The 27,369-nt window shown below is 46.7% G+C and overlaps 1 protein-coding gene across 1 annotated transcript in view; it reads left to right on the forward strand.

Moving 5' to 3' along the window:
- The window catches only part of cacna1ab (calcium channel, voltage-dependent, P/Q type, alpha 1A subunit, b), a 336,628-nt gene that overhangs the window by 153,736 nt on the left and 155,523 nt on the right, over window positions 1-27,369 (forward strand). The window contains exons 4-5 of the mRNA XM_071389579.1: window positions 24,273-24,379; window positions 24,815-24,954. Coding sequence (XP_071245680.1) covers window positions 24,273-24,379; window positions 24,815-24,954 — 247 coding nt within the window. The remainder of the gene's footprint in view (window positions 1-24,272; window positions 24,380-24,814; window positions 24,955-27,369) is intronic.

Raw genomic sequence — 27,369 nt, forward strand, 5'->3', positions numbered from 1 at the left:
TGAGCCATTAGTCTGTGTTATTAACAGGAGCTGAGCCATTAGTCTGTGTTATTAACAGGGGCTGAGCCATTAGTCTGTGTTATTAACAGGGGCTGAGCCATTAGTCTGTGTTATTAACAGGGGCTGAGCCATTAGTCTGTGTTATTAACAGGAGCTGGACCATTAGTCTGTGTTATTAACAGGGGATGAGCCATTAGTCTGTGTTATTAACAGGGGCTGAGCCATTAGTCTGTGTTGTTAACAGGAGCTGAACCACTAGTCTGTGTTAGTAACAGGAGCTGAGCCATTAGTCTGTGTTAGTAACAGGGGCTGGACCATTAGTCTGTGTTATTAACAGGAGCTGAGCCATTAGTCTGTGTTATTAATAGGAGCTGAGCCATTAGTCTGTGTTATTAACAGGGGCTGAGCCATTAGTCTGTGTTATTAACAGGGGCTGAGCCATTAGTCTGTGTTATTAACAGGGGCTGGACCATTAGTCTGTGTTATTAACAGGGGCTGAACCATTAGTCTGTGTTATTAACAGGAGCTGAGCCATTAGTCTGTGTTATTAACAGGAGCTGAGCCATTAGTCTGTGTTAGTAACAGGAGCTGGACCATTAGTCTGTGTTATTAACAGGAGCTGAGCCATTAGTCTGTGTTATTAATAGGAGCTGAGCCATTAGTCTGTGTTATTAACAGGGGCTGAGCCATTAGTCTGTGTTATTAACAGGGGCTGAGCCATTAGTCTGTGTTGTTAACAGGGGCTGAACCATTAGTCTGTGTTATTAACAGGAGCTGAGCCATTAGTCTGTGTTATTAACAGGAGCTGAGCCATTAGTCTGTGTTATTAACAGGAGCTGGACCATTAGTCTGTGTTATTAACAGGGGCTGAGCCATTAGTCTGTGTTGTTAACAGGGGCTGGACCATTAGTCTGTGTTATTAACAGGAGCTGAGCCATTAATCTGTGTTATTAACAGGAGCTGAGCCATTAGTCTGTGTTGTTAACAGGGGCTGGACCATTAGTCTGTGTTATTAACAGGGGCTGAGCCATTAGTCTGTGTTATTAATAGGGCTGAGCCATTAGTCTGTGTTGTTAACAGGGGCTGAGCCATTAGTCTGTGTTGTTAACAGGGGCTGAGCCATTAATCTGTGTTATTAACAGGGGCTGAGCCATTAGTCTGTGTTATTAACAGGGGCTGAGCCATTAGTCTGTGTTGTTAACAGGGGCTGGACCATTAGTCTGTGTTATTAACAGGAGCTGAGCCATTAGTCTGTGTTATTAACAGGGGCTGAGCCATTAGTCTGTGTTAGTAACAGGAGCTGAGCCATTAGTCTGTGTTATTAACAGGAGCTGGACCATTAGTCTGTGTTATTAACAGGAGCTGAGCCATTAGTCTGTGTTATTAACAGGGGCTGAGCCATTAGTCTGTGTTATTAACAGGAGCTGAGCTAGAGAGCTATCCCGAAGGGGCCCAGGGCCGGGTCTGTTTACATAAACATCTGTAGAGTCTGAATGGTTTGAGGTGCACACTATTAACATGTATATATGAAGAGCTGAGACTCTCAGGGACACGTGCAGGGTTTGCTCTATGAAGCTACACAAGTGTAGTTAGAAGGGATTCTACATAGTTCATAGCATATCCAGGACATAGTGTCTATAATACGCTAATAAGCTCACATAGTTGCTGTCACAAACTTCAAACTCCATACAGTCGTCACTAGCTAGTTGGATATTCCCACTGAGAAAACAATATAAGGTTTTTGCTTTGGCACACCTTTTTGTCTTGACGTTTGTCAATAAAACTAATGAATACAAGTGTTTATGTCAAAGTGTGTTGTGTTCTACTTGTAGCCCTGGTTGTCTTGAAAAGAACATGGTAAAACACTTGATTGTGAGGCTAAATAAGGGCTGACATGCAGATCAATGAAAGGCGGTTTTTGGGTCTCAGGACTGACAGGGTTAAGAAGATGTTAGTATTAGTCACATCCCTGCTGTGTGTCTTTGTGAAAGAGAGAGTAAGATTTAGAGTTGTAGTGTGTGTGTGTTTCTCTGGATGTGTGTGTGTGTGTGTGTGTGTGTGTGTGTGTGTGTGTGTGTGTGTGTGTGTGTGTGTGTGTGTGTGTGTGTGTGTGTGTGTGTGTGTGTGTGTGTGTGTGTGTGTGTGTGTGTGTGTGTGTGTGTGTGTGTCCGAGCGTGCGTACAATCCCCTAGGTGACAAAAGAAGTCTGTAAATATGAGGGTCAGTGGTGTAGGGCTCAATTCAGACTAGAGTTTTACATCAGAGCTGTTCAATTCTGGTCCTGGAGGAACAAAACACATCTGGCTGTTGTTGTTTCTACCTGCTAGTTAATTAGACCCAGGTCTGAATTAGTCCCTTATTAGAAGGAGAGGGTGAAAACCAGAAGTGTTTCTACCTGCTAGTTAATTAGACCCAGGTCTGAATTAGTCCCTTATTAGAAGGAGAGGGTGAAAACCAGAAGTGTTTCTACCTGCTAGTTAATTAGACCCAGGTCTCCAAGATCCACTATGACACTTGATCACACTGTTTTGACAGAACAGCATCATAGGAACAGGCTCAATAATCTCTCCTTTCTCCCAAAGTGTGCACTTGTTCACTTTCCTTCATGGATTTGAAAGGAAATGAGTGGTGTATGGAAACTCCCTCTGTCCCATGGAAACACCATGGAAACACCGATCTAATGCTTTTACATTTATGGGGACTAGTGAACGAGTGCACACTTCAGGAGGAAGGAGAGATTATTGGGACACAGCCTTAGTGTTTGTCCAGCCCAATCCTTTAGATGTTGCTGACTGATCTGTCCAATAGATAGACATGATTGAGGACCCTCAATCAGCGTGAATTTGCCACTAAATGCTGATCTTGGGTCAGTTTTGCATTTTCCCCACTCATGGTTGAGGTTAGGATTTGGGGATTTAAAACGTACAGGTGTGTGTGTGTGTGTGTTTGTGTGTTTGTGTGTGTGTGTGTGTGTGTGTGTGTGTGTGCGTGCGTGTGTGTGCGTGTGCGCGTGTGCGTGTGCGTGTGTGTGTGTGTGTGTTTGTCTCTGAGTAATGTCTGTCCAGTACAGTAGTGTCATTTGACGTCTGTTTCTTTCGTGTTGCTGGTTAGGTGGTTGGTTGGTGGCTGCCTGCCTGTGGTTAGTCACTCACTGCAGCTGAGCCCCAGCCTATAGCTAAAATTTAGAAGCTACGTGTAGCCTGTAGTCGTGTGTGTGTGTGTGTGTGTGTGAGAGAGAGAGAGAGAGAGAGAGAGAGAGAGGGAGGGAGGGATCACACTTGAAGTGTTTGCATCAGTAGAGAGAGAGAGAGCTCCTCTCCTCCTCGTCTGCTGACAGTAACCTACTTTTATGGGACCCACTCACAGATAATGATAAAAATACTGCAATTCTCCCTCCCTCCCTTTCCTCTTTCCACCGTCCTGCCGTCCCTCTCCCTCGCTCCCTCCACCCTCCTGCCGTCCCTCTCTCTCCCTCCGCCCTCCTGTGTTTTCTCTCTCCCTCCCTCCCTCCTTCCCTCTCTCCAACCTCAAGTCTTCCATCCATCTCTTTTCCCTCTCTCTTCCCTCTTTCTCTCTTCCCTCCCTCGCTCGCTTTTCTCTCCACTCTGTCAGCTCAGCTCTCACTCACCTCACCTTCCCTCCATTTTTCTCTCCTCCTTTTCTCTCTGTTTCTGTGTGTCTCTTCCTCTCTGACTCTGTTTCATTCCCTCCTCTTCTCTCCTCTGATCCCCCATCCCATCCACGTTCCTGTCCCTCCCTCCTCTTCTCTCATCTGATCCCCCATCCCATCCATGTTCCTGTCCCTCCCTCCTCTTCTCTCCTCTGATCCCCCATCCCATCCACGTTCCTGTCCCTCCCTCCTCTTCTCTCATCTGATCCCCCATCCCATCCACGTTCCTGTCCCTCCCTCCTCTTCTCTCATCTGATCCCCCATCCCATCCATGTTCCTGTCCCTCCCTCCTCTTCTCTCATCTGATCCCCCATCCCATCCACGTTCCTGTCCCTCCCTCCTCTTCTCTCATCTGATCCCCCATCCCATCCACGTTCCTGTCCCTCCCTCCTCTTCTCTGATCAGATCCCCCATCCCATCCACGTTCCTGTCCCTCCCTCCCCTTCTCTCCTCTGATCCCCCATCCCATCCACGTTCCTGTCCCTCCCTCCCCTTCTCTCATCTGATCCCCCATCCCATCCACGTTCCTGTCCCTCCCGTTCCTGTCCCTCCCTCCTCTTCTCTCCTCTGATCCCCCATCCCATCCACGTTCATGTCCCTCCCTCCTCTTCTCTCATCTGATCCCCCATCCCATCCACGTTCCTGTCCCTCCCTCCTCTTCTCTCATCTGATCCCCCATCCCATCCACGTTCCTGTCCCTCCCTCCTCTTCTCTCATCTGATCCCCCATCCCATCCACGTTCCTGTCCCTCCCTCCCTCCTCTTCTCTCATCTGATCCCCCATCCCATCCACGTTCCTGTCCCTCCCTCCTCTTCTCTCCTCTGATCCCCCATCCCAACCACGTTCCTGTTTCTCTCTTTCCTCTCCTCATCTTTTCTCCTACTTTTCCCTCACTTCTCTCCCCAATTCCTCTCTTCCTAAATCATTTCCCCATTCATTTATTCTCTTCTGTTCCTCTCTCCCTCCTCCTCCTCCTCCTCTCTCCCTCCTCCTCCTCCTCCTCTCTCCCTCCTCCTCCTCCTCCTCTCTCCCTCCTCCTCTCTCCCTCCTCCTCTCTCCCTCCTCCTCCTCCTCTCTCCCTCCTCCTCCTCCTCCTCCTCCTCTCTCCCTCCTCCTCCTCCTCCTCCTCCTCTCTCCCTCCTCTTCTCTCAGTAAGGAAGCTGCTGATGCGGCAGCCATGGAAGCCAGCCGGACGTTCGTTCCGTGTGTGTGTATTATTATTATTATTATTATTATATTATTACGTTTATTTGTCAGGGACCATGTATAACATACCACTGCACCAGATGTAGCTAGATAGCTCATTTGAATCTGTAGTCCCTGTGTGAGGATGCTGCTGGATGATGGATGAATCCAGCCCTCACTACAACACACCAGCAGATTGAACAAGAGATGAAGAAAGTGACAGAGGGAGAGAGAGAGAAAGGGAGCCAGAGAGGGAGAGAGAGGGATTGACATGAAGAGAGCGAGAGAGAGGGAGAGAGAGAGAGGGAGGGAGGGGGGATAGAGATAAAGAAAGAGAGGGAAGGGGAGGGAAAATGGGATTGGTAAAGATGGAGAGGCAGAGAGAGAGACGGTGAGAGGAAGAAAGAGGGAGATGTAGAGAGAGGAGGGATAAATTGAGGGATAAGAGATAGGAGAGAGAGATAGGAGAGAGATAGGAGAGAGAGATAGGAGAGAAGAGATATGAGAGAGAGAGATAGGAGAGAGAGATAGGAGAGAGAGATAGGAGAGAGAGATAGGAGAGAAGAGATATGAGAGAGAGATAGGAGAGAGAGATAGGAGAGAGCGATAGGAGAGAGAGATAGGAGAGAAGAGGCTATACGAGGGCTTATGAAATGGAATGACAATGAGATTCCAAAACAGGAGGAGAAATAAATGAAAAGAGGAGAGGAAATACAGGCTTAGGCGATGATAACTATATCGCTGGAATAAAGAAAGGAGGATAGAGGGAGTGTGGCGATTAGAAAAAAGAGAGGGTGGAAGGGAAAGGAGATGAGACTGAATGGATGTTGTGGTAAAAAGAGGGATATATATTTCTCAGTAGTCAGCCCCCTCCCACACACACAGACAAATACACACAACTCCTTGTTTAGTGTTTGTAGCTGCACAGGGATGCTAAATAGCAGAGCCAGCACACACACACACACACACACACACACACACACACACACACACACACACACACACACACACACACACACACACACACACACACACACACACACACTCTCCGAGGGGTACTCTTCCCCCTCAGCTCCATTTATAAATGTCTCTCTCTCGCTGAGAGCATGAAAACAATGTTAGAAAAACACACCAGTGTGTGTGTGTGTGTGTGTGTGTGTGTGTGTGTGTGTGTGTGTGTGTGTGTGTGTGTGTGTGTGTGTGTGTGTGTGTGTGTGTGTGTGTGTGTGTGTGTGTGTGTGTGTGTGTGTGTGTGTGTGTGTGTGTTTCCACGAAGGTGCGCAAACATTTGTCTTGGAGGGCGGTGGTAAGCGATAGTGAGCGAGAGACTAAGATGCCTTGAGTAGCAAGGTAGATAGCGAGATGGAGGGAGGGAGGGAGGGAGAGAGGAGGGAGAGAGTGGCAAGGAGGGAGGGAGAGAGATGGAGTAAGAGAAGATGCCTTTAGGGAGAGAGATAGATACATAGCAAAAGAGGGGTAGAGATGGGAAGGAGAGGGAGAGGGATGGAAGGAGGGGGTAACAGAGAGAGAGAGCTGTGAGATGAGAGAGACAGAAATAAAGGAATATAGAGGGATAGACAGGTAGACTGCTCTATATAGAGAAGAGATAGACAGGTAGACTGACCAATATAGAGGAGGGATAGACAGGTAGACTGCCCTATATAGAGGAGGGATAGACAGGTAGACTGCCCTATATAGAGGAGGGATAGACAGGTAGACTGCCCTATATTGAGGAGGGATAGACAGGTAGACTGCCCTATATTGAGGAGGGATAGACAGGTAGACTGCCCTATATAGAGGAGGGATAGACAGGTAGACTGCCCTATATAGAGGAGGGATAGACAGGTAGACTGCCCTATATAGAGGAGGGATAGACAGGTAGACTGCCCTATATTGAGGAGGGATAGACAGGTAGACTGCCCTATATAGAGGAGGGATAGACAGGTAGACTGCCCTATATTGAGGAGGGATAGACAGGTAGACTGCCCTATATAGAGGAGGGATAGACAGGTAGACTGCCCTATATAGAGGAGGGATAGACAGGTAGACTGCCCTATATAGAGGAGGGATAGACAGGTAGACTGACCAATATAGAGGAGGGATAGACAGGTAGACTGCCCTATATAGAGGAGGGATAGACAGGTAGACTGACCAATATAGAGGAGGGATAGACAGGTAGACTGTCCTATATAGAGGAGGGATAGACAGGTAGACTGCCCTATATAGAGGAGGGATAGACAGGTAGACTGCCCTATATAGAGGAGGGATAGACAGGTAGACTGCCCTATATAGAGGAGGGATAGACAGGTAGACTGACCAATATAGAGGAGGGATAGACAGGTAGACTGTCCTATATAGAGGAGGGATAGACAGGTAGACTGACCTATATAGAGGAGGGATAGACAGGTAGACTGGCCTATATAGAGGAGGGATAGACAGGTAGACTGCCCTATATTGAGGAGGGATAGACAGGTAGACTGCCCTATATAGAGGAGGGATAGACAGGTAGACTGCCCTATATAGAGGAGGGATAGACAGGTAGACTGCCCTATATAGAGGAGGGATAGACAGGTAGACTGACCAATATAGAGGAGGGATAGACAGGTAGACTGTCCTATATAGAGGAGGGATAGACAGGTAGACTGCCCTATATAGAGGAGGGATAGACAGGTAGACTGCCCTATATAGAGGAGGGATAGACAGGTAGACTGCCCTATATAGAGGAGGGATAGACAGGTAGACTGACCAATATAGAGGAGGGATAGCCAGGTAGACTGTCCTATATAGAGGAGGGATAGACAGGTAGACTGACCTATATAGAGGAGGGATAGACAGGTAGACTGGCCTATATAGACGAGGGATAGACAGGTAGACTGCCCTATATTGAGGAGGGATAGACAGGTAGACTGCCCTATATTGAGGAGGGATAGACAGGTAGACTGACCAATATAGAGGAGGGATAGACAGGTAGACTGCCCTATATAGAGGAGGGATAGACAGGTAGACTGGCCTATATAGAGGAGGGATAGACAGGTAGACTGCCCTATATTGAGGAGGGATAGACAGGTAGACTGCCCTATATAGAGGAGGGATAGACAGGTAGACTGCCCTATATAGAGGAGGGATAGACAGGTAGACTGCCCTATATAGAGGAGGGATAGACAGGTAGACTGCCCTATATTGAGGAGGGATAGACAGGTAGACTGACCAATATAGAGGAGGGATAGACAGGTAGACTGCCCTATATAGAGGAGGGATAGACAGGTAGACTGGCCTATATAGAGGAGGGATAGACAGGTAGACTGCCCTATATTGAGGAGGGATAGACAGGTAGACTGCCCTATATAGAGGAGGGATAGACAGGTATACTGACCTATATAGAGGAGGTATAGACAGGTAGACTGACCTATATTGAGGAGGGATAGACAGGTAGACTGCCCTATATTGAGGAGGGATAGACAGGTAGACTGACCAATATAGAGGAGGGATAGACAGGTAGACTGCCCTATATAGAGGAGGGATAGACAGGTAGACTGCCCTATATTGAGGAGGGATAGACAGGTAGACTGACCAATATAGAGGAGGGATAGACAGGTAGACTGACCAATATAGAGGAGGGATAGACAGGTAGACTGCCCTATATTGAGGAGGGATAGACAGGTAGACTGCCCTATATTGAGGAGGGATAGACAGGTAGACTGCTCTATATAGAGGAGGGATAGACAGGTAGACTGCCCTATATAGAGGAGGGATAGACAGGTAGACTGCCCTATATAGAGGAGGGATAGACAGGTAGACTGCCCTATATTGAGGAGGGATAGACAGGTAGACTGCCCTATATTGAGGAGGGATAGACAGGTAGACTGACCAATATAGAGGAGGGATAGACAGGTAGACTGACCAATATAGAGGAGGGATAGAGTGTGAAAGACAGTGGGACACAGAGACAGAAATATATATTTTAGAATTAAGAAAATAGTCCTTCATTTGTTTTTGTTATTTATTCTCTATGTTGACAGGTCGGATTAATTACTCTGATTTGACTCACAGGTTTGTCAGGATTGATTGTCCCGCTGAAGAACTTTCAATAAACATTTAAATCAAATCCAATTGGGAGATATGGAAAGGGAGGGAGAGAGAGAGAGATGTACAGAGAACAAGAGAGAGGGTCATACAGAGGAAGAGAGATGGACAGATAGAGGGAGTGGCAGAAGGGTCTAGTTCCATCCATGTATACTGGTCTGTCTGTCTGTCTGTCTGTCTGTCTGTCTGTCTGTCTGTCTGTCTGTCTGTCTGTCTGTCTGTCTGTCTGTCTGTCTGTCTGTCTGTCTGTCTCTCTCTCTGTCTCTCTGTCTCTCTCTCTCTCTCTCTACATTGCCAAAGCAAGTGAAATAGATAATAAGTGAAAAAAAAATGAACAGTAAATATTACACTCACACACGTTCTGTTCCAAAATAATGGAGACATTTCAAATGTCATATTATGGCTACATACAGTGTTGTAACGATGTGCAAATAGTTAAAGTACAAAAGGGAAAATAAATAAACATAAATATGGGTTGTGTTTACAATGGTGTTTGTTCTTCACTGGTTGCCCTTTTCTTGTGGCAACAGGTCACAAATCTTGCTGCTGTGATGCACACTGTGGTATTTCACCCAGTAGATATGGGAGTTTATCTCTCTCTCACTCTCTCTCTGGCACAGCCACAGCTACTCAGTACAGGTTGGCAGAGTACCACACAGAACTACAGGACAGACGGACACACAGCCACAGCTACTCAGTACAGATTGGCAGAGTACCACACAGAACTACAGGACAGATGGACACACAGCCACAGCTACTCAGTACAGATTGGCAGAGTACTACACAGAACTACAGGACAGATGGACACACAGCCACAGCTACTCAGTACAGATTGGCAGAGTACCACACAGAACTACAGGACAGATGGACACACAGCCACAGCTACTCAGTACAGATTGGCAGAGTACTACACAGAACTACAGGACAGATGGACACACAGCCACAGCTACTCAGTACAGATTGGCAGAGTAGCACACAGAACTACAGGGCAGATGGACACTCAGCCACAGCTGCAGTAAAGCTAGAAGTAGGACACTAGAAAGTCCGGCTGGAGATGAACAGTTCCATAGACTATGGGTTTTGGGGTGGGGTGGGGCTGTATATGAGGGCATGGGCTTGTTTTGTAGAAATAGATCTTGCCTCTCCCTAAATAGCAGGCATCTTCCCTGCCAGTTCTTGACTATGGTGACAGTATTTACCTGATTACAACAGCCACCACTCTTAAACCTTTGGATGGAATCTACCGTAGCGCCGTTGGCTTTATTACACGTGACAGTATTAGTACTCACCACTGCATCCTGTATCAAACGGTTGGCTGGTCCTCATTAAAGTCCCGTAGATCACTTCATCATTCCCTGTCTGTCTTCTAAGCTCTATTACAATGGTTTGTAACTAGCTGAACTTCAAACCCGCCGTCAGGATCAGTTAACTCTTCAGGTCCCTCTGGTCTTCACCAATTTAGGTAAATCCTCCTTTAGTTTAATTGCTCCTCATTGTTGGAATAACCAACCAAATGCCTTGATTCCCTAGTGCCCCTCGGGACGTTTATGACTCTGCTATTGAATTCATTCATTGAGGATTGCAGTTGTTTTGATTGATTGAGGCTGTGGTGTCGAGGTGTCGAGGCTGAGGTGTCGAGGCTGAGGTTGTGGTGTCGAGATTGTGGTGTCGAGGTTATTGTGGTGTCGGTTGAGGTGTTGAGGTGTCGAGGTTGTGGTGTCGAGTCTGGTGTCGAGGCTGAGGTTGTGGTGTCGAGTCTGGTGTCGAGGCTGAGGTTGTGGTGTCGGTTGAGGTGTCGAGGTTGAGGGGTTGAGGTGTCGAGGTTGAGGTGTCAAGGTTGAGGTGTCGAGGTTGAGGGGTTGAGGTGTCGAGGTTGAGGTGTCGAGGTTGAGGGGTCGAGGTTGAGGGGTTAAGGTGTTGAGGTGTTGAGGTTGTGGTGTTGGTTGAGGTGTCGAGGTTGAGGTGTTGGGGTTGAGGTGTTGAGGTGTTGAGGTTGTGGTGTTGGTTGAGGTGTGTTGTCGGTTGAGGTTGAGGTGTTGAGGTTGAGGTGTGTTGTCGGTTGAGGTTGAGGTGTCGGGGTTGTGGTGTTGAGGTGTCGGGGTTGAGGTGTTGAGGTTGAGGTGTCGAGGTTGAGGGGTTGAGGTGTCGAGGTTGAGGGGTTGAGGTGTCGGGGTTGAGGTGTTGAGGTTGTGGTGTTGGTTGAGGTGTCGAGGTTGAGGGGTTGAGGTGTCGAGGTTGAGGGGTCGAGGTTGAGGGGTTGAGGTGTCGAGGTTGAGGGGTTGAGGTGTCGAGGTTGAGGGGTCGAGGTTGAGGGGTTGAGATGTCGAGGTTGAGGGGTCGAGGTTGAGGGGTCGAGGTTGAGGTGTCGAGGTTGAGGGGTCGAGGTTGAGGTTGAGATGTCGAGGTTGAGATGTCGAGGTTGAGGGGTTGAGGTGTCGAGGTTGAGGGGTTGAGGTGTCGGGGTTGAGGTGTCGGTGTTGAGGTGTTGAGGTTGAGGTGTTGAGGTTGAGGTGTCGAGGTTAAGGTGTCGAGGTGTCGGGGTTGAAGTGTCGGGGTCGAGGTGTCGAGGTTGAGGGGTTGAGGTTGAGGGGTTGAGGTGTCAAGGTTGAGGTGTCGAGGTTGAGGGGTCGAGGTTGAGGGGTCGAGGTTGAGGGGTCGAGGTTGAGGGGTTGAGGTGTCGAGGTTGAGGTGTCGGGGTTGAGGTGTCGGGGTTGAGGGGTTGAGGTGTCGGGGTTGAGGTGTCGAGGTTGAGGTGTCGAGGTTGAGGGGTTGAGGTGTCGAGGTTGAGGGGTCGAGGTTGAGGGGTTGAGATGTCGAGGTTGAGGGGTCGAGGTTGAGGGGTCGAGGTTGAGGTGTCGAGGTTGAGGGGTCGGGGTTGAGATGTCGAGGTTGAGGGGTTGAGGTGTCGAGGTTGAGGTGTCGGGGTTGAGGTGTTGAGGTGTCGGGGTTGAGGTGTTGAGGTTGAGGTTGAGGTGTCGAGGTTAAGGTGTCGAGATGTCGGGGTTGAAGTGTCGGGGTTGAGGTGTCGAGGTGTCGGGGTTGAGGTGTCGAGGTTGAGGGGTTGAGGTTGAGGGGTTGAGGTGTCAAGGTTGAGGGGTTGAGGTGTCGAGGTTGAGGGGTCGAGGTTGAGGGGTTGAGATGTCGAGGTTGAGGGGTCGAGGTTGAGGGGTCGAGGTTGAGGGGTCGAGGTTGAGGGGTTGAGATGTCGAGGTTGAGGTGTCGAGGTTGAGGGGTTGAGGTGTCGGGGTTGAGGTGTTGAGGTTGAGGTGTCGAGGTTAAGGTGTCGGGGTTGAGGTGTCGGGGTTGAGGTGTCGGGGTTGAGGTGTCGAGGTTGAGGTTGAGGGGTTGAGGTGTCGAGGTTGAGGTGTCGAGGTTGAGGTGTTGAGGTTGAGGGGTCGAGGTTGAGGGGTCGAGATGTCGAGGTTGAGGTGTCGAGGTTGAGGGGTTGAGGTGTCGAGGTTTAGGGGTTGAGGTGTCGATGTTGAGGGGTCGAGGTTGAGGTGTCGATGTTGAGGGGTTGAGGTGTCGGTTGAGGGGTTGAGGTGTCGAGGTTGAGGGGTTGAGGTGTTGAGGGGTCGAGGTGTCGAGGTTGAGGTGTTGAGGTTGAGGGGTCGAGGTTGAGGGGTTGAGGTGTCGAGGTTGAGGGGTTGAGGTGTCGAGGTTGAGGTTGAGGTGTCGAGGTTGAGGTGTTGAGGTTGAGGGGTTGAGGTGTTGAGGTTGAGGGGTTGAGGTGTCGAGGTTGAGGGGTTGAGGTGTCGAGGTTGAGGGGTTGAGGTGTTGAGGTTGTGCCTTGTGCTTATTTTTATTCTTCTTATTTTATTTGTAATAGACATTTTTCTTCCTGTTTTTGAGAATGAGATTCTGGTCTCAGCTGGACTACGCTGAATAAATCAAGGTTAATGCCCACAATGTATGGTGGCACAGATCAAGTCCCCAGGGTTCACTAGAAGTGGATGGTGCCTAGGCTTTAACTGTGTGGGTATGTGTTGGTGTGCACGTGTGTGTGTACAGCTGACAAAAAGCTCTTGCCTTGAGTTGCGTCAGTGAACCATTGTAATGTGTGTGTGTGTGTGTGTGTGTGTTGTGTTGTGTGTGTGTGTGTGTGTGTGTGTGTGTGTGTGTGTGTGTGTGTGTGTGTGTGTGTGTGTGTGTGTGTGTGTGTGTGTGTGTGTGTGCGTGCGTGCGTGTGTGTGTGTGTAATTGATTTGCCTAAGAGGGCATGATAACGGGAGGAAGAGAAAGAGGCAGAGGGTGTGGATAGAGGAGAAAAGGAGAGAGATATTGAAGAACAATGTCAGACGAGAGAAAGGGAGAGATGTTCAGAGGAGAGAGGAGAGGACAGAGACAGTGGAAAGGGAAAAGAGAGAGATGTTGAGAGTATAGCAATAGAGTGTTTGTGATAAACTAGGTGGGAGGGTGATTATCCATTATCATCCCTCTCCCCCTTCAGCTGAGCAAGTAGACTCTTCCAATAATGGAAAGTGATTGGGGCGTACCATGTCTACTGTGAAAAGTGGGGTTGACCGGTGACATAATGGTTGTAAAGGGCAGGTTGATGTGCCATAGCCACATAGTGGGTGGCTTATTGTTGCAGGTTGTGGATTTGAACAGTATATTTTTAGATGGTATTAACTGTTCAATATTTGACTTAATTTCAGATTTTCACATTTTGTGTGTGTGTGTGTGTGTGTGTGTGTGTGTGTGTGTGTGTGTGTGTGTGTGTGTGTGTGTGTGTGTGTGTGTGTGTGTGTGTGTGTGCGTGCGTGCGTGCGTGCGTGCGTGCGTGTGAGGGGTTATAGGGCTCAGTTGGAAACATTGAGTGGACAGGAGCTCACACTGAGATAACACATGTACATAGATGTATGTACATGTAGAGGGAGGAGAGAGAAAGCAGGAGAAATAAGGAGAGATAGTGGATGATAGGAGAAGAGAGGGAGGAGAGAGAGATAGGGAGCGATAGAGGATGATAAGAGAAGAGAGGGAGGAGAGAGAGATAGGGAGCGATAGAGGATGATAAGAGAAGAGAGGGAGGAGAGAGAGAGAAAGACAGAGAAATAAGGAGAGAGAGGATGATAAGAGAAGGGAGGGAGGAGATAGAGATAGGGAGAGATAGAGGACGATAGGAGAAGAGAGGGAGGAGAGAGATAGAGGATGATAAGAGAAGAGAGGGAGGAGAGAGAGAGAGAGAAAGATGGAGAAATAAGGAGAGAGAGGATGATAAGAGAGAACAGTTTTTTCCTTCTGTACAGCCAGTGTCTGTCTGTCTGTCTTTCTCTCTTTCTCTCTCTCCATCTGCCTGTCTGTCTGTCTGTCTGTCTGTCTGTCTGTCTGTCTGTCTGTCTGTCTGTCTGTCTGTCTGTCTGTCTGTCTGTCTCTCTGTCTGTCTGTCTGTCTGTCTGTCTGTCTGTCTGTCTGTCTGTCTGTCTGTCTGTCTGTCTGTCTGTCTGTCTGTCTGTCTGTCTTTCTCTCTCCCCATCTGCCTATCTGTCTGTCTTTCTCTCTTTCTCTCTCTCCATCTGCCTGTCTGTCTGTCTGTACAATTCTGCACTAAATCACTCAATCCTTCAGTGGTGTAGGCAATATTCAAAATCCTCAGCAAGCACACTACGGCTGCAGCCCAAATGGCATAGGGCTCTGGTCAAAAGTAGTGCACTATGTAGGGCATAGGGCTCTGGTCAAAAGTAGTGCACTGTGTAGGGAATAGGGCTCTGGTCAATAGGAGTGCACTATGTAGGGAACAGAGTGCCCTTTGGGACGCACCCTACGTTCCTTGTCTTACAATGTACGTCAGGACCCTAGAAATGGTTTGTCTGACTTTGCCCTGCATTTGTGGCCACGCTTGTGCACAATGCTGTGTGTGTGTGTGTGTGTGTGTGTGTGTGTGTGTGTGTGTGTGTGTGTGTGTGTGTGTGTGTGTGTGTGTGTGTGTGTGTGTGTGTGTGTGTGTGTGTGTGTGTGTGTGTGTGTGTGTGTCTATAAAGGAACACTTGCTGAGTCCAGTACTACACAGTTTCATTTATTTGATAAAGCTTCGTTTGGTTTGATTTAAACTCTCCTTTCCTCATCAGCCGTTTCTCCATAAAGCACCACACTCAGCTCTATGTAGGCCAAAGTAGCCTGCTCAGCTGAAAACTCTCTCTCTCTCACACACACACACACACACACACACACACACACACCCACACACACACACACACACACGCACACACACTCGACTATGTTGGATACAATCACACAGACCACACACACGCATGTACACACACACACACACACACACCAGGCCAGCCCTACATCAGTTTATAGGGCAGGTAGAGGAATCATTCACCCGTAAAGGGTCATAGTTCCACATGAGGAATTAATAGGGATTCAAGTCAAGGTTCCTTAGAGCTGCACTACATTGCCTGCAACACACACACACCTTCAACAGAACTCTGCAATGCATACACCTGGTCCTGTTTGGCTCAGCAGAGCATGGCTCTTGCAACCCCAGGATTGTTGGTTTGATTCCCGGGGCCACCCATACATAATATATACACTACCGGTCAAAAGTTTTAGAACACCTACTCATTCAAGGGTTTTTATTTATACTACTATTTTCTACATTGTAGAATAATAGTGAAGACATCAAATCTATGAAATAATGGAACGTATGGAATCATGTAGTAACCCAAAAAATGTTAAACAAATTAATATGTGAGATTCTACAAATAGACACATTTTGCCTTGGTGACACTATTGGCATTCTTTCAACCAGCTTCATGAGGTAGTCACCTGGAATGCATTTCAATTAACAGGTGTGCCTTCTTAAAAGTTCATTTGTGGAATTTCTTTCCTTCTTAATGCATTTGAGCCAATCAGTTGTGTTGTGACAAGGTTGGGGTGGTAAATAGAAGATAGCCCTATTTGGTAAAAGACCAAGTACATATTATGGCAAGAACAGCTCAAATAACCAAAGAGAAACGACAGTCCATCCTTACTTGAAGACATGAAGGTCAGTCAATACGGAAAACTTCAAGAACTTTGAAAGTTTCTTCAAGTGCAGTTGCAAAAACCATCAAGCGCTATGATGAAACTGGCTCTCATGAGGACCGCCACAGGAATGGAAGACCCAGAGTTACCTCTGCTGCAGAGGATAAGTTCATTAGAGTTACCCGCCTCAGAAATTGCAGCCCAAATAAATGCTTCACAGAGTTCAAGTAACAGACACATCTCAACATCAACTGTTCAGAGGAGACTGCGTCAATCAGGCCTTCATGGTCGCATTGCTGCAAAGAAACCACTACTAAAGGACACCAATAATAAGAAGAGACTTGCTTGGGCCAAGAAATATGATCAATGCTCATTAGACCAGTGGAAATATGTCCTTTGGTCTGGAGTCCAAATTTGAGAATTTTAGTTCCAACCGCCGTGTCTTTGTAAGACGCGGTGTGGGTGAACGGATGATCTCTGCATGTGTGGTTCCCGCCGTGAATCATGGAGGAGGTGTGATGGTGCTTTGCTGGTGACACTGTCTGTGATTTATTTAGAATTCAAGGCACACTTAACCAGCAAGGCTACCACAGCATTCTGCAGCGATACGCCATCCCATCTGGTTTGGGTTTAGTGGGACTATCATTTGTTTTTCAACAGGACAATGACCCAACACACTTCCAGGCTGTGTAAGGGCTATTTGACCAAGAAGGAGAGTGATGGAGTGCTGCATCAGATGTTCTGGCCTCCACAATTCTCTGATGAGTCGCACCACAGAGTGAAAGAAAAGCAGCCAACAAGTGCTCAGCATATGTGGGAACTCCTTCAAGACTGTTGGAAAAGCATTCCAGGTGAAGCTGGTTGAGAGAATGCTAAGTGGGTGCAAAACTATAATCAAGGCAAAGGGTGGCTATTTGAAGAATCTCAAATATAAATTATATTTTGATTTGTTTAACACTTTTTTTGGTTACTACATGATTCCATATGTGTTATTTCATAGGTTTGATGTCGTCACTATTATTCTACAATGTAGAATAGTACAAAATAAATAAAAACCCTTGAATGAGTAGGTGTTCTAAAACTTTTGACCGGTAGTGTATATGCACGCATGACTAAGTCGCTTTGGATAAAAGTGTCTGCTAAATGGCATATTATTATTGTTAACTTCTATCCCCCTCTAAAAGATGGCTATCTTAATTAATGTTATGTCAATAAACACAACACCACAATGGTCCTACCACATTAACACATATCTGTGATGCTGACAGTATGTTCATACAGTATGTTCAGTTGTTCCCCATCAGACTCATGTCTCCTACTGTGTCTACAGGCTAGCTGAAAGAAACCCACGGGAAAGGATGGAGTCAGTCTCTCTCTCTACTAATAACCTAATAGACTTTCTGGCAGAATCAGAAAGGAGAGGTGTGTGTGTGCACAGCACAGTTGTAAGCAGTCGAGCGGTAATATGCTGATGCTGCATAATGCCTCGTTCGATGTGTGCGTGTGCGTGTGCGTGTGTGTGTGCGTGCGTGCGTGTGTGCGTGCGTGCGTGTGTGTGTGTGTGCGTGCGTGCGTGCGTGTTGTTTGCTTTAACTGTCCTGGAGTGGAAAGGCAAGATAAAGAAAGGGGGATGGAGAGCGGAGACATGGAAGAGGGGGAGGCGGTCGTGGAAAGGTCATAATGACGTGAAAGAGGGAGGAGGATAGATAGAGGGGGGAGGTAGAGATAGAGAGGGGGATGAGAGGAGGAGAGGTGCCGGTCAGGGTCAATGGATAACTGGAATTAAAGGTGGACAGGATGTATTAGATAAAGTGTGTGTGTGTGTGTGTGTGTCTGTGTGCATTCTCGTGTATGTGTACACTACAGTCTACATTCTGCTTAGTCAGTAGGTGTGTGTATTTGTGTTTGGTGTGTACCTGTGTCTGTGCCCGTATCATTCTTCTTCTGTGTGTATGTCTGTGTGTGTGTGTCTGTGTGTGTATGTATGTATGTATGTATGTATGTATGTATGTGTGTGTGTGTGTGTGTATGTATGTATGTATGTATGTATGTATGTATGTGTGTGTGTGTGTGTGTGTGTGTGTGTGTGTGTGTGTGTGTGTGTGTGTGTGTGTGTGTGTGTGTGTGTCTGTGTGTGTGTATGTGTGTGTGTGTGTGTGTGTGTGATGCAGCTTCAGACCAGTGTGGTGTCTAGTTGGCAGAGCAGGGCCTGCCCAGAACCATCTGAGGACCAGTCTAATCAGGCTGAGAGGGGAGGAGGAGAGAGGGGAGGTTAGGTGAGGAGGGGAAGGGAGCTGAGAGAGGGGAGGGGAGAGGAGAGGGGATGAGAGCAGAGAAGGGGGGAGGAGGAGAGTAGAGTAGAGGGGAGGAGAGGAGAGGAGGGAAGGGGAGATGAGAGGTGAGGAGGAGAGAGGAGAGGACATCAGAGGAGGGGAGAGAAGAGTAGGAGAGAGGTGAGGAGAGGAAGGACTGGTCTCTGGCAGGTCTCTGGTCTCTCTCCTCTCTCTCGTTCTCTCACTCTCTCCCTCTCTGGCACCATGTCACCATCTTTGCTGACGTACTCTACACTGCTGCCCACTGCCCAATACACTTCTGGCTTTGACTGTCTATCTTTCTCTTTGACTGGTCTCTCTTTCTCTCTGTCTCTCCTCTTTCTCTCCTATTTATTTCTCTCTCTCTCTCTCTCTCTCTCTCTCTCTCTCTCTCTCTCTCTCTCTCTCTCTCTCTCTCTCTCTCTCTCTCTCTCTCTCTCTCTCTCTCTCTCTCTCTCTCTCTCTCTCTCTCTCTCACCATGTCTTATTATTCTAACACTGCTGATGCACCTTGTCGTATACTGCTGCAGAGAACACTCTACTGTCTCTCCCTCTCATCTGTCTCTCTCTCTCTCTCAATTTTTTTTGTGAATTTTTCTTCTAGAATATTATGATTATTTATTACATATTATTATTGTATAATAAGGTATACCACCTTATTGCATCCCAACAATGGCATTTACATAGGCTTTTAGGGAACTCATACACTTCTGTAGGCCTAATTGAAGCTACGAAATGTAGATGTTCGACCTTAACATGTGATACCTGTGCAACAGAACAGATGAGCAGGAATGACATTTCCTCTCACGGATGGATAAAAACAACTCTCTGAAGCCACGCCCCTACTAAGCCTCTAGACTTCTGATCTGACCCGACCCATTTCTCAATAACCAAGCAATGATCCAGCATCAACAACCCAACCATGCTTTTTTTAAAGAAAGCAACCCAATTAAGTGACCCAACGCCTGCAACCCAGCAGAAGGGTTGGGTCAGCCAAACAACCCAGAAGGGTTGGGTCAGCCAAACAACCCAGAAGGGTTGGGTCAACCAAACAACCCAGAAGGGTTGGGTCAACCAAACAACCCAGAAGGGTTGGGTCAGCCAAACAACCCAGAAGGGTTGGGTCAGCCAAACAACCCAGAAGGGTTGGGTCAGCCAAACAACCCAGAAGGGTTGGGTCAACCAAACAACCCAGAAGGGTTGGGTCAGCCAAACAACCCAGAAGGGTTGGGTCAACCAAACAACCCAGAAGGGTTGGGTCAGCCAAACAACCCAGAAGGGTTGGGTCAACCAAACAACCCAGAAGGGTTGGGTCAGCCAAACAACCCAGAAGGGTTGGGTCAACCAAACAACCCAGAAGGGTTGGGTCAACCAAACAACCCAGAAGGGTTGGGTCAACCAAACAACCCAGAAGGGTTGGGTCAACCAAACAACCCAGAAGGGTTGGGTCAGCCAAACAACCCAGAAGGGTTGGGTCAGCCAAACAACCCAACATTTTTTTAGAGTGTAAGAGACAGGGGAAGTGGGGTTGAGAGAGGGGATGAACTGGGGTCAGATGTAGGGTGAGAAAATGGGAGGAGGGAAGACGGTGAGATGGAAGGAGAGGGGTCAGACATAGGACAACACAGAGAGAGAGAATGTTTGCTCAGCGATGTGGAACTGTCACAACTGAATAGTCTCCATGCAGCCACCGTTCTGTTACTAGACTCTGATGCTATGCAGTGTCCTATAACCTACTTATGGGCTACGTAAAGCCTACATAGTGCTTTATTGTCTCTCATTTTGATCGCATCAGAGAAGTTACTCACTGTTATCAAAGACTGGGGGAATTATAGATTTTCCTCTTAAATCTGTGTGTGTGTGTGTGTGTGTGTGTGTGTGTGTGTGTGTGTGTGTGTGTGTGTGTGTGTGTGTGTGTGTGTGTGTGTGTGTGTGTGTGTGTGTGTGTGTGTGTGCCGACTGTGTAAAATAAAATAATAGCATCATTGATGTTTAAACTGTAACAGCTATTATACAGTATTTTCTTCCGTAGTGCTGAAATCCTCCTTCCTATAAACAGTACTACAACAGTGAGCCAGAAGCATACCACCCTGCATTCCACTGCTGTCTTGCTTCTGAAGCTAAGCAGGGTTGGTCCTGGTCGGTTCCTGGAAGCGAGACCAGATGCTCCTGGAAGTGGTGTTGGAGGGCCAGTAAGAGGAACTCATTCCTCTGGTCAACAACACAAAAAGCTGTCCCAGGGCAGTGATTGGGGACATTACCCTGTGTATGGTGGTGTCTTTCAGATGGGATGTTAAACAGTGGAAATGAGAACGTGTTGTCAGTCAAGTGACCTGGTAAAATAAGAGTCTGGGTACTGGAGTGTTGCTCCTAGCCAGTGTTTAGTCTGAGTCTTCACTCCCAGGCTAGTCTGTCTCTTCATGTTACGTCAGCTGTTACGACACAGACTCAGACCGCATCACCCTCTCAACCATCCCCCGGCCATGGTGTCAATGTCAGACTGGCATCTGGTAAACACACACACACACACACACACATGGACACAAACACACAGATCCCGTTCAATTACATGGACACACACACGCACAGACATACACACACGGACGGACGGATGCAAGTTTGCACACAGATGCAAACACAAACAAATACTGACAAGTGTGCATGTACACACACAAACACGCACACACTAACAGGATAATGAGACTCCAATTAGGAGCAGTGCTGATCTGTCCAGACCCATCCAGTCATACCAGCCCCTTAAGCCAGCATTACTCAGGCCTGGTCACACACACCAGAGTTCAGTGAGGCCAGCATTACTCAGGCCTGGTCACACACACCAGAGTTCAGTGAGGCCAGCATTACTCAGGCCTGGTCACACACACCAGAGTTCAGTAAGGCCAGCATTACTCAGGCCTGGTCACACACACCAGAGTTCAGTAAGGCCAGCATTACTCAGGCCTGGTCACACACACCAGAGTTCAGTAAGGCCAGCATTACTCAGGCCTGGTCACACACACCAGAGTTCAGTAAGGCCAGCATTACTCAGGCCAGGTCACACACACCAGAGTTCAGTAAGGCCAGCATTACTCAGGCCTGGTCACACACATCAGAGTTCAGTGAGGCCAGCATTACTCAGGCCTGGTCACACACACCAGAGTTCAGTAAGGCCAGCATTACTCAGGCCTGGTCACACACACCAGAGTTCAGTACGGCCAGCATTACTCAGGCCTGGTCACACACACCAGAGTCCTTCCATTTGTATGTTACGAATTTCTAAGTGCTTCAGATCCTATTCAATCTCTTTCAGTAGAATAGAGGTTTGATATTGTCCTTCTTTGTTATGAATGTTTGTATACGGTACAGTACCTTTGTGTGTGTTTGTATTATGAAATACTGTATATGTCAGATATAAATGTGTGTTTGTATGCTATTCCAGTTTTCCTACAGGCCTTAATGCTTGTATTATTAGATACATGTATATGCTGTTGCTGTTCTCCCATGTTACTGGTCTTAAAGCTGAGCTGACAGCCCTTTTGCACTGTTTCGCTATGGCTTTAGTCATCAATCTAGCAAGAGGGCAATATGTTGTAGTGGTGCCCCCCCACTGCATCGCAGTGCTTGAGACGTCACTACAGACCCGGGTTCGATCTCAGGCTGTGTTACAGTCGGCCGTGACTGGGGAGGGTTTAGCCGGCTGGGATGTCCTTGTCCCATCACACTCTAGCGACTCCTTGTGGCAGGCCGGGCGCCTGCAAGCTGATTTCGGTCGCGAGCTGGACAGTGTTTCCTCCGACACATTGGCGCGGCTGGCTTCTTGGTTAAGTGAGCAGTGTGTCAAGAAGCAGTGTGGCTTGGCAGGGTCGTGTTTCGAGGACGCATGGCTCTCGAGCGTCGCCTCTCCTGAGTCCGTAGGAGAGTTGCAGCGATGGGACAAGACTGGTAAATACCAATTGGATATCACAAAATTGGGAACAAAAAGGGGTAAAAGTACAAAACAATATATATATATACAGTACCACTCAATAGTTTGAACACGCCTACTCATTCCAGGGTTTTTCTATATATTTTTTTATGTTTACATTGTAGAAAAATAGTGAAGACATCAAAACTATGAAATAACACATATGGAATCATGTATTAACCTAACAAGTGTTGGTGGGAGTATATACAGTTGAAGTTGCAAGTTTACATTCACTTATGTCGAGTCATTAAAACTCGTTTTTCAACCACTCCACTAATTTCTTGTTAACAAACTATAGTTGTTTTAAGTAATTTTTCCAACAATTGTTTACAGACAGAGTATTTCACTTATAATTCACTGTATCACAATTCCCCAGTGGGTCAGAAGTTTACATACACTAAGTTGACTGTGCCTTTAAACAGCTTGGAAAATTCCATGAAATTATGTCATGGTTTTAGAAGCTTCTGATAGGCTAATTGCCATCATTTGAGTCAATTGGAGGTGTACAATTGGATGTATTTCAAGGTCTACCTTCAAACTCAGTGCATCTTTGGTTGACATCATGGGAAAATCAAAAGAAATCAGCCAAGAACAATTTACAAACGCCTGAAGGCACCACGTTCATCTGTACAAACAATAATGCGCAAGTATAACCACGCAGCTGTCATACCACTCAGGAAGGAGACGCGTTCTGTCTCCTAGAGATGAATGTACTTTGGTGCGAAAAGTGAAAATCAATCCCAGAACAACAGCAAAGGACCTTGTGAAGATGCTGGAGGAAACAGGTACAACGTTATCTATATCCACAGTAAAACGAGTCCTATATCGACATAACCTAAAAAGCCGCTCAGCAAGGAAGAAGCCACTGCTCTAAAACCGCTATAAAAAAGCCAGACTACGGTTTGCAAATGCACATGGGGACAAAGATTGTACTTTTTGGAGAAATGTCCTCTGGTCTGATGAAACAAAAATAGAACTGTTTGGCCATAATGACCATCGTTATGTTTGGAGGAAAAAGGGGGAGGCTTGCAAGCCGAAGAACACCATCCCAACTGTGAAGCACGGGGTGGCAGCATCATGTTGTGGGGGTGCTTTGCTGCAGGAGGGACTGGTGCACATCACAAAATAGATGGCATCATGAGGCAGGGAAATGATGTGGATATATTGAAGCAACATCTCAAGACATCAGTCAGGAAGTTAAAGCTTGGTCGCAAATGGGTCTTCCAAATGGACAATGACCCATCACCAAGTGGCCATCACCAAGCCCTGACCTCAATCCTATAGAAAATTTGTGGGCAGAACTGAAAAAGCGTGTGCGAGCAAGGAGGCCTACAAACCTGACTCAGTTACACCAGCTCTGTCAGGAGGAATGGGTCAAATTTCACCCAACTTATTGTGGGAAGCTTGTGGAAGGCTACCTGAAGCGTTTGACCCAAGTTAAACAATTTAAAGGCAAGGCAATTTTAACGAGGATTAAATGTCAGGAATTGTGAAAGACTGATTTGAAATGTATTTGGCTAAGGTGTATGTAAACTTCCGACTTCAACTGTATATACAAATGATGATATGATAAATTAAATTACATTGTGAATGAATAAGCATTTTCATACTTTATAATATGTCCACATATAGTTATAATCTGTTTTAGGAACAGCTACCCAAAATATTTCACCTTACCACTTATCATGACATTAGTGATAGTCAAAATCTGTGTGATCGTGTAAATCAACATTTGGGCCATTTAAACAGCATGCTTTCCTCAAATAGACAAGGTGGAGAAGGGCTATGTAAACGGCTGGATTTTGTTATTCTGAGAATATGCAATGTGTCTGCCTCTGATGTATAAATGCATACAAATAGAAGTTTATTCGACAGAGGACGTTTACATGGTCCTAGGAAGGTCTGGATTGCTGTCTGCTGACTTATTGAATGGTGGGAAATCAATCAAATAAGTTGTGTAAATATATACATCTTTTTTTAAGTCATTCTAATGCCAGATTTCGGGGACTGTCAGTTTAAGATGATTGTAGTTTATATTATTAGATATATTTGTATATATTGTCCCATGTTACTGGCCTTAACTCCAGCCTTACTCCTTTTGAATGGATGATTTTGGCAACCATCATAGCTAACTGTATCGTCCTGGCTCTGGAACAGCATTTACCTGAGAATGACAAAACTCCTCTTTCTGAGAGACTGGTGAGTACAACACACACACACACACACACACACACACACACACACACACACACACACACACACACACACACACACACACACACACACACACACACACACACACACACACACACACTTCAAAGGTGCACACAATGCTCTGTTTCGAAATGCCATATTCTAACCCTCTCTCCCCTCCCTCCTCTCCTCTCTCTCCCCCTCTCTCTCCCCCTCTCTCCTCTCTCTCTCCTCTCTCCCCCTCCCTCCACCCCTCTCTCTCTCTCTCCCCCCTCTCTACCCCTCCCTCCTCTCCTCTCTCTCTCTCTCTCTCTCCCCCTCTCTCTCCCCTCTCTCTCCTCTCTCTCTCCCCATCCCTCCTCTCCTTCTCTCTCTCCTCTCTCTCTCTCTCCCCTCCCACTTCTTTCTTTCTCTCTCTCTCTCTCCCCTTCTCTCCATTAGGATGATACAGAGCCCTACTTCATAGCCATCTTCTGTTTTGAGTCAGGTATAAAGATTCTGGCTCTGGGCTTTGCCCTCCATAAGGGCTCCTACCTGAGGAATGGATGGAACGCTATGGACTTTGTAGTAGTGCTCACTGGGTAAGTACATTATTGTTGCATTGTATTATACCTTAACTACTGTCTACATACCATACACCAGGGATCATACCATAACTACTGTCTACATACCATACACCAGGGATCATACCATAACTACTGTCTACATACCATACACCAGGGATCATACCTTAACTACTGTCTACATACCATACACCAGGGATCATACCATAACTACTGTCTACATACCATACACCAGGGATCATACCATAACTACTGTCTACATACCATACACCAGGGATCATACCATAACTACTGTCTACATACCATACACCAGGGATCATACCATAACTACTGTCTACATACCATACACCAGGGATCATACCATAACTACTGTCTACATACCATACACCAGGGATCATACCATAACTACTGTCTACATACCATACACCAGGGATCATACCATACCTACTGTCTACATACCATACACCAGGGATCATACCATAACTACTGTCTACATACCATACACCAGGGATCATACCATAACTACTGTCTACATACCATACACCAGGGATCATACCATAACTACTGTCTACATACCATACACCAGGGATCATACCATAACTACTGTCTACATACCATACACCAGGGATCATACCATAACTACAGTCTACATACCATACACCAGGGATCATACCATAACTACTGTCTACATACCATACACCAGGGATCATACCATAACTACTGTCTACATACCATACACCAGGGATCATACCATAACTACTGTCTACATACCATACACCAGGGATCATACCATAACTACTGTCTACATACCATACACCAGGGATCATACCATAACTACTGTCTACATACCATACACCAGGGATCATACCATAACTACTGTCTACATACCATACACCAGGGATCATACCATAACTACAGTCTACATACCATACACCAGGGATCATACCATAACTACTGTCTACATACCATACACCAGGGATCATACCATAACTACTGTCTACATACCATACACCAGGGATCATACCATAACTACTGTCTACATACCATACACCAGGGATCATACCATAACTACTGTCTACATACCATACACCAGGGATCATACCATAACTACTGTCTACATACCATACACCAGGGATCATACCATAACTACTGTCTACATACCATACACCAGGGATCATACCATAACTACTGTCTACATACCATACACCAGGGATCATACCATAACTACTGTCTACATACCATACACCAGGGATCATACCATAACTACTGTCTACATACCATACACCAGGGATCATACCATAACTTCTGTCAACATACCATACACCAGGGATCATACCATAACTACTGTCTACATACCATACACCAGGGATCATACCATAACTACTGTCTACATACCATACACCAGGGATCATACCATAACTACTGTCTACATACCATACACCAGGGATCATACCATAACTACTGTCTACGTACCATACACCAGGGATCATACCATAACTACTGTCTACATACCATACACCAGGGATCATACCATAACTACTGTCTACATACCATACACCAGGGATCATACCATAACTACTGTCTACATACCATACACCAGGGATCATACCATAACTACTGTCTACATACCATACACCAGGGATCATACCATAACTACTGTCTACATACCATACACCAGGGATCATACCATAACTACTGTCTACATACCATACACCAGGGATCATACCATAACTACTGTCTACATACCATACACCAGGGATCATACCATAACTACTGTCTACATACCATACAAATCAAATCAAATCAAGTGTATTTTATATAGCCCTTCGTACATCAGCTAATATCTCGAAGTGCTGTACAGAAACCCAGCCTAAAACCCCAAACAGCAAGCAATGCAGGTGTAGAAGCACGGTGGCTAGGAAAAACTCCCTAGAAAGGCCAAAACCTAGGAAGAAACCTAGAGAGGAACCAGGCTATGAGGGGTGGCCAGTCCTCTTCTGGCTGTGCCGGGTGGAGATTATAACAGAACTATGCCAAGATGTTCAAAATGTTCATAAGTGACAAGCATGGTCAAATAATAATCATGAATAATTTTCAGTTGGCTTTTCATAGCCGATCATTAAGAGTTGAAAATAGCAGGTCTGGGACAGGTGGCGGTTCCATAACCGCAGGCAGAACAGTTGAAACTGGAATAGCAGCAAGGCCAGGTGGACTGGGGACAGCAAGGAGTCATCATGCCCGGTAGTCCTGACGTATGGTCCTAGGGCTCAGGTCCTCCGAGAGAGAGAAAGAAAGAGAGAAGGAGAGAATTAGAGAGAGCCAAGATTTTCAAAATGTTCATAAATGACAAGCATGGTCAAATAATAATCAGGAATAAATGTCAGTTGGCTTTTCATAGCCGATCATTAAGAGTTGAAAACAGCAGGTCTGGGA

This window comes from Salvelinus alpinus, chromosome 2 (assembly GCF_045679555.1).
Source record: "Salvelinus alpinus chromosome 2, SLU_Salpinus.1, whole genome shotgun sequence".
Lineage (NCBI taxonomy): Eukaryota > Metazoa > Chordata > Actinopteri > Salmoniformes > Salmonidae > Salvelinus > Salvelinus alpinus.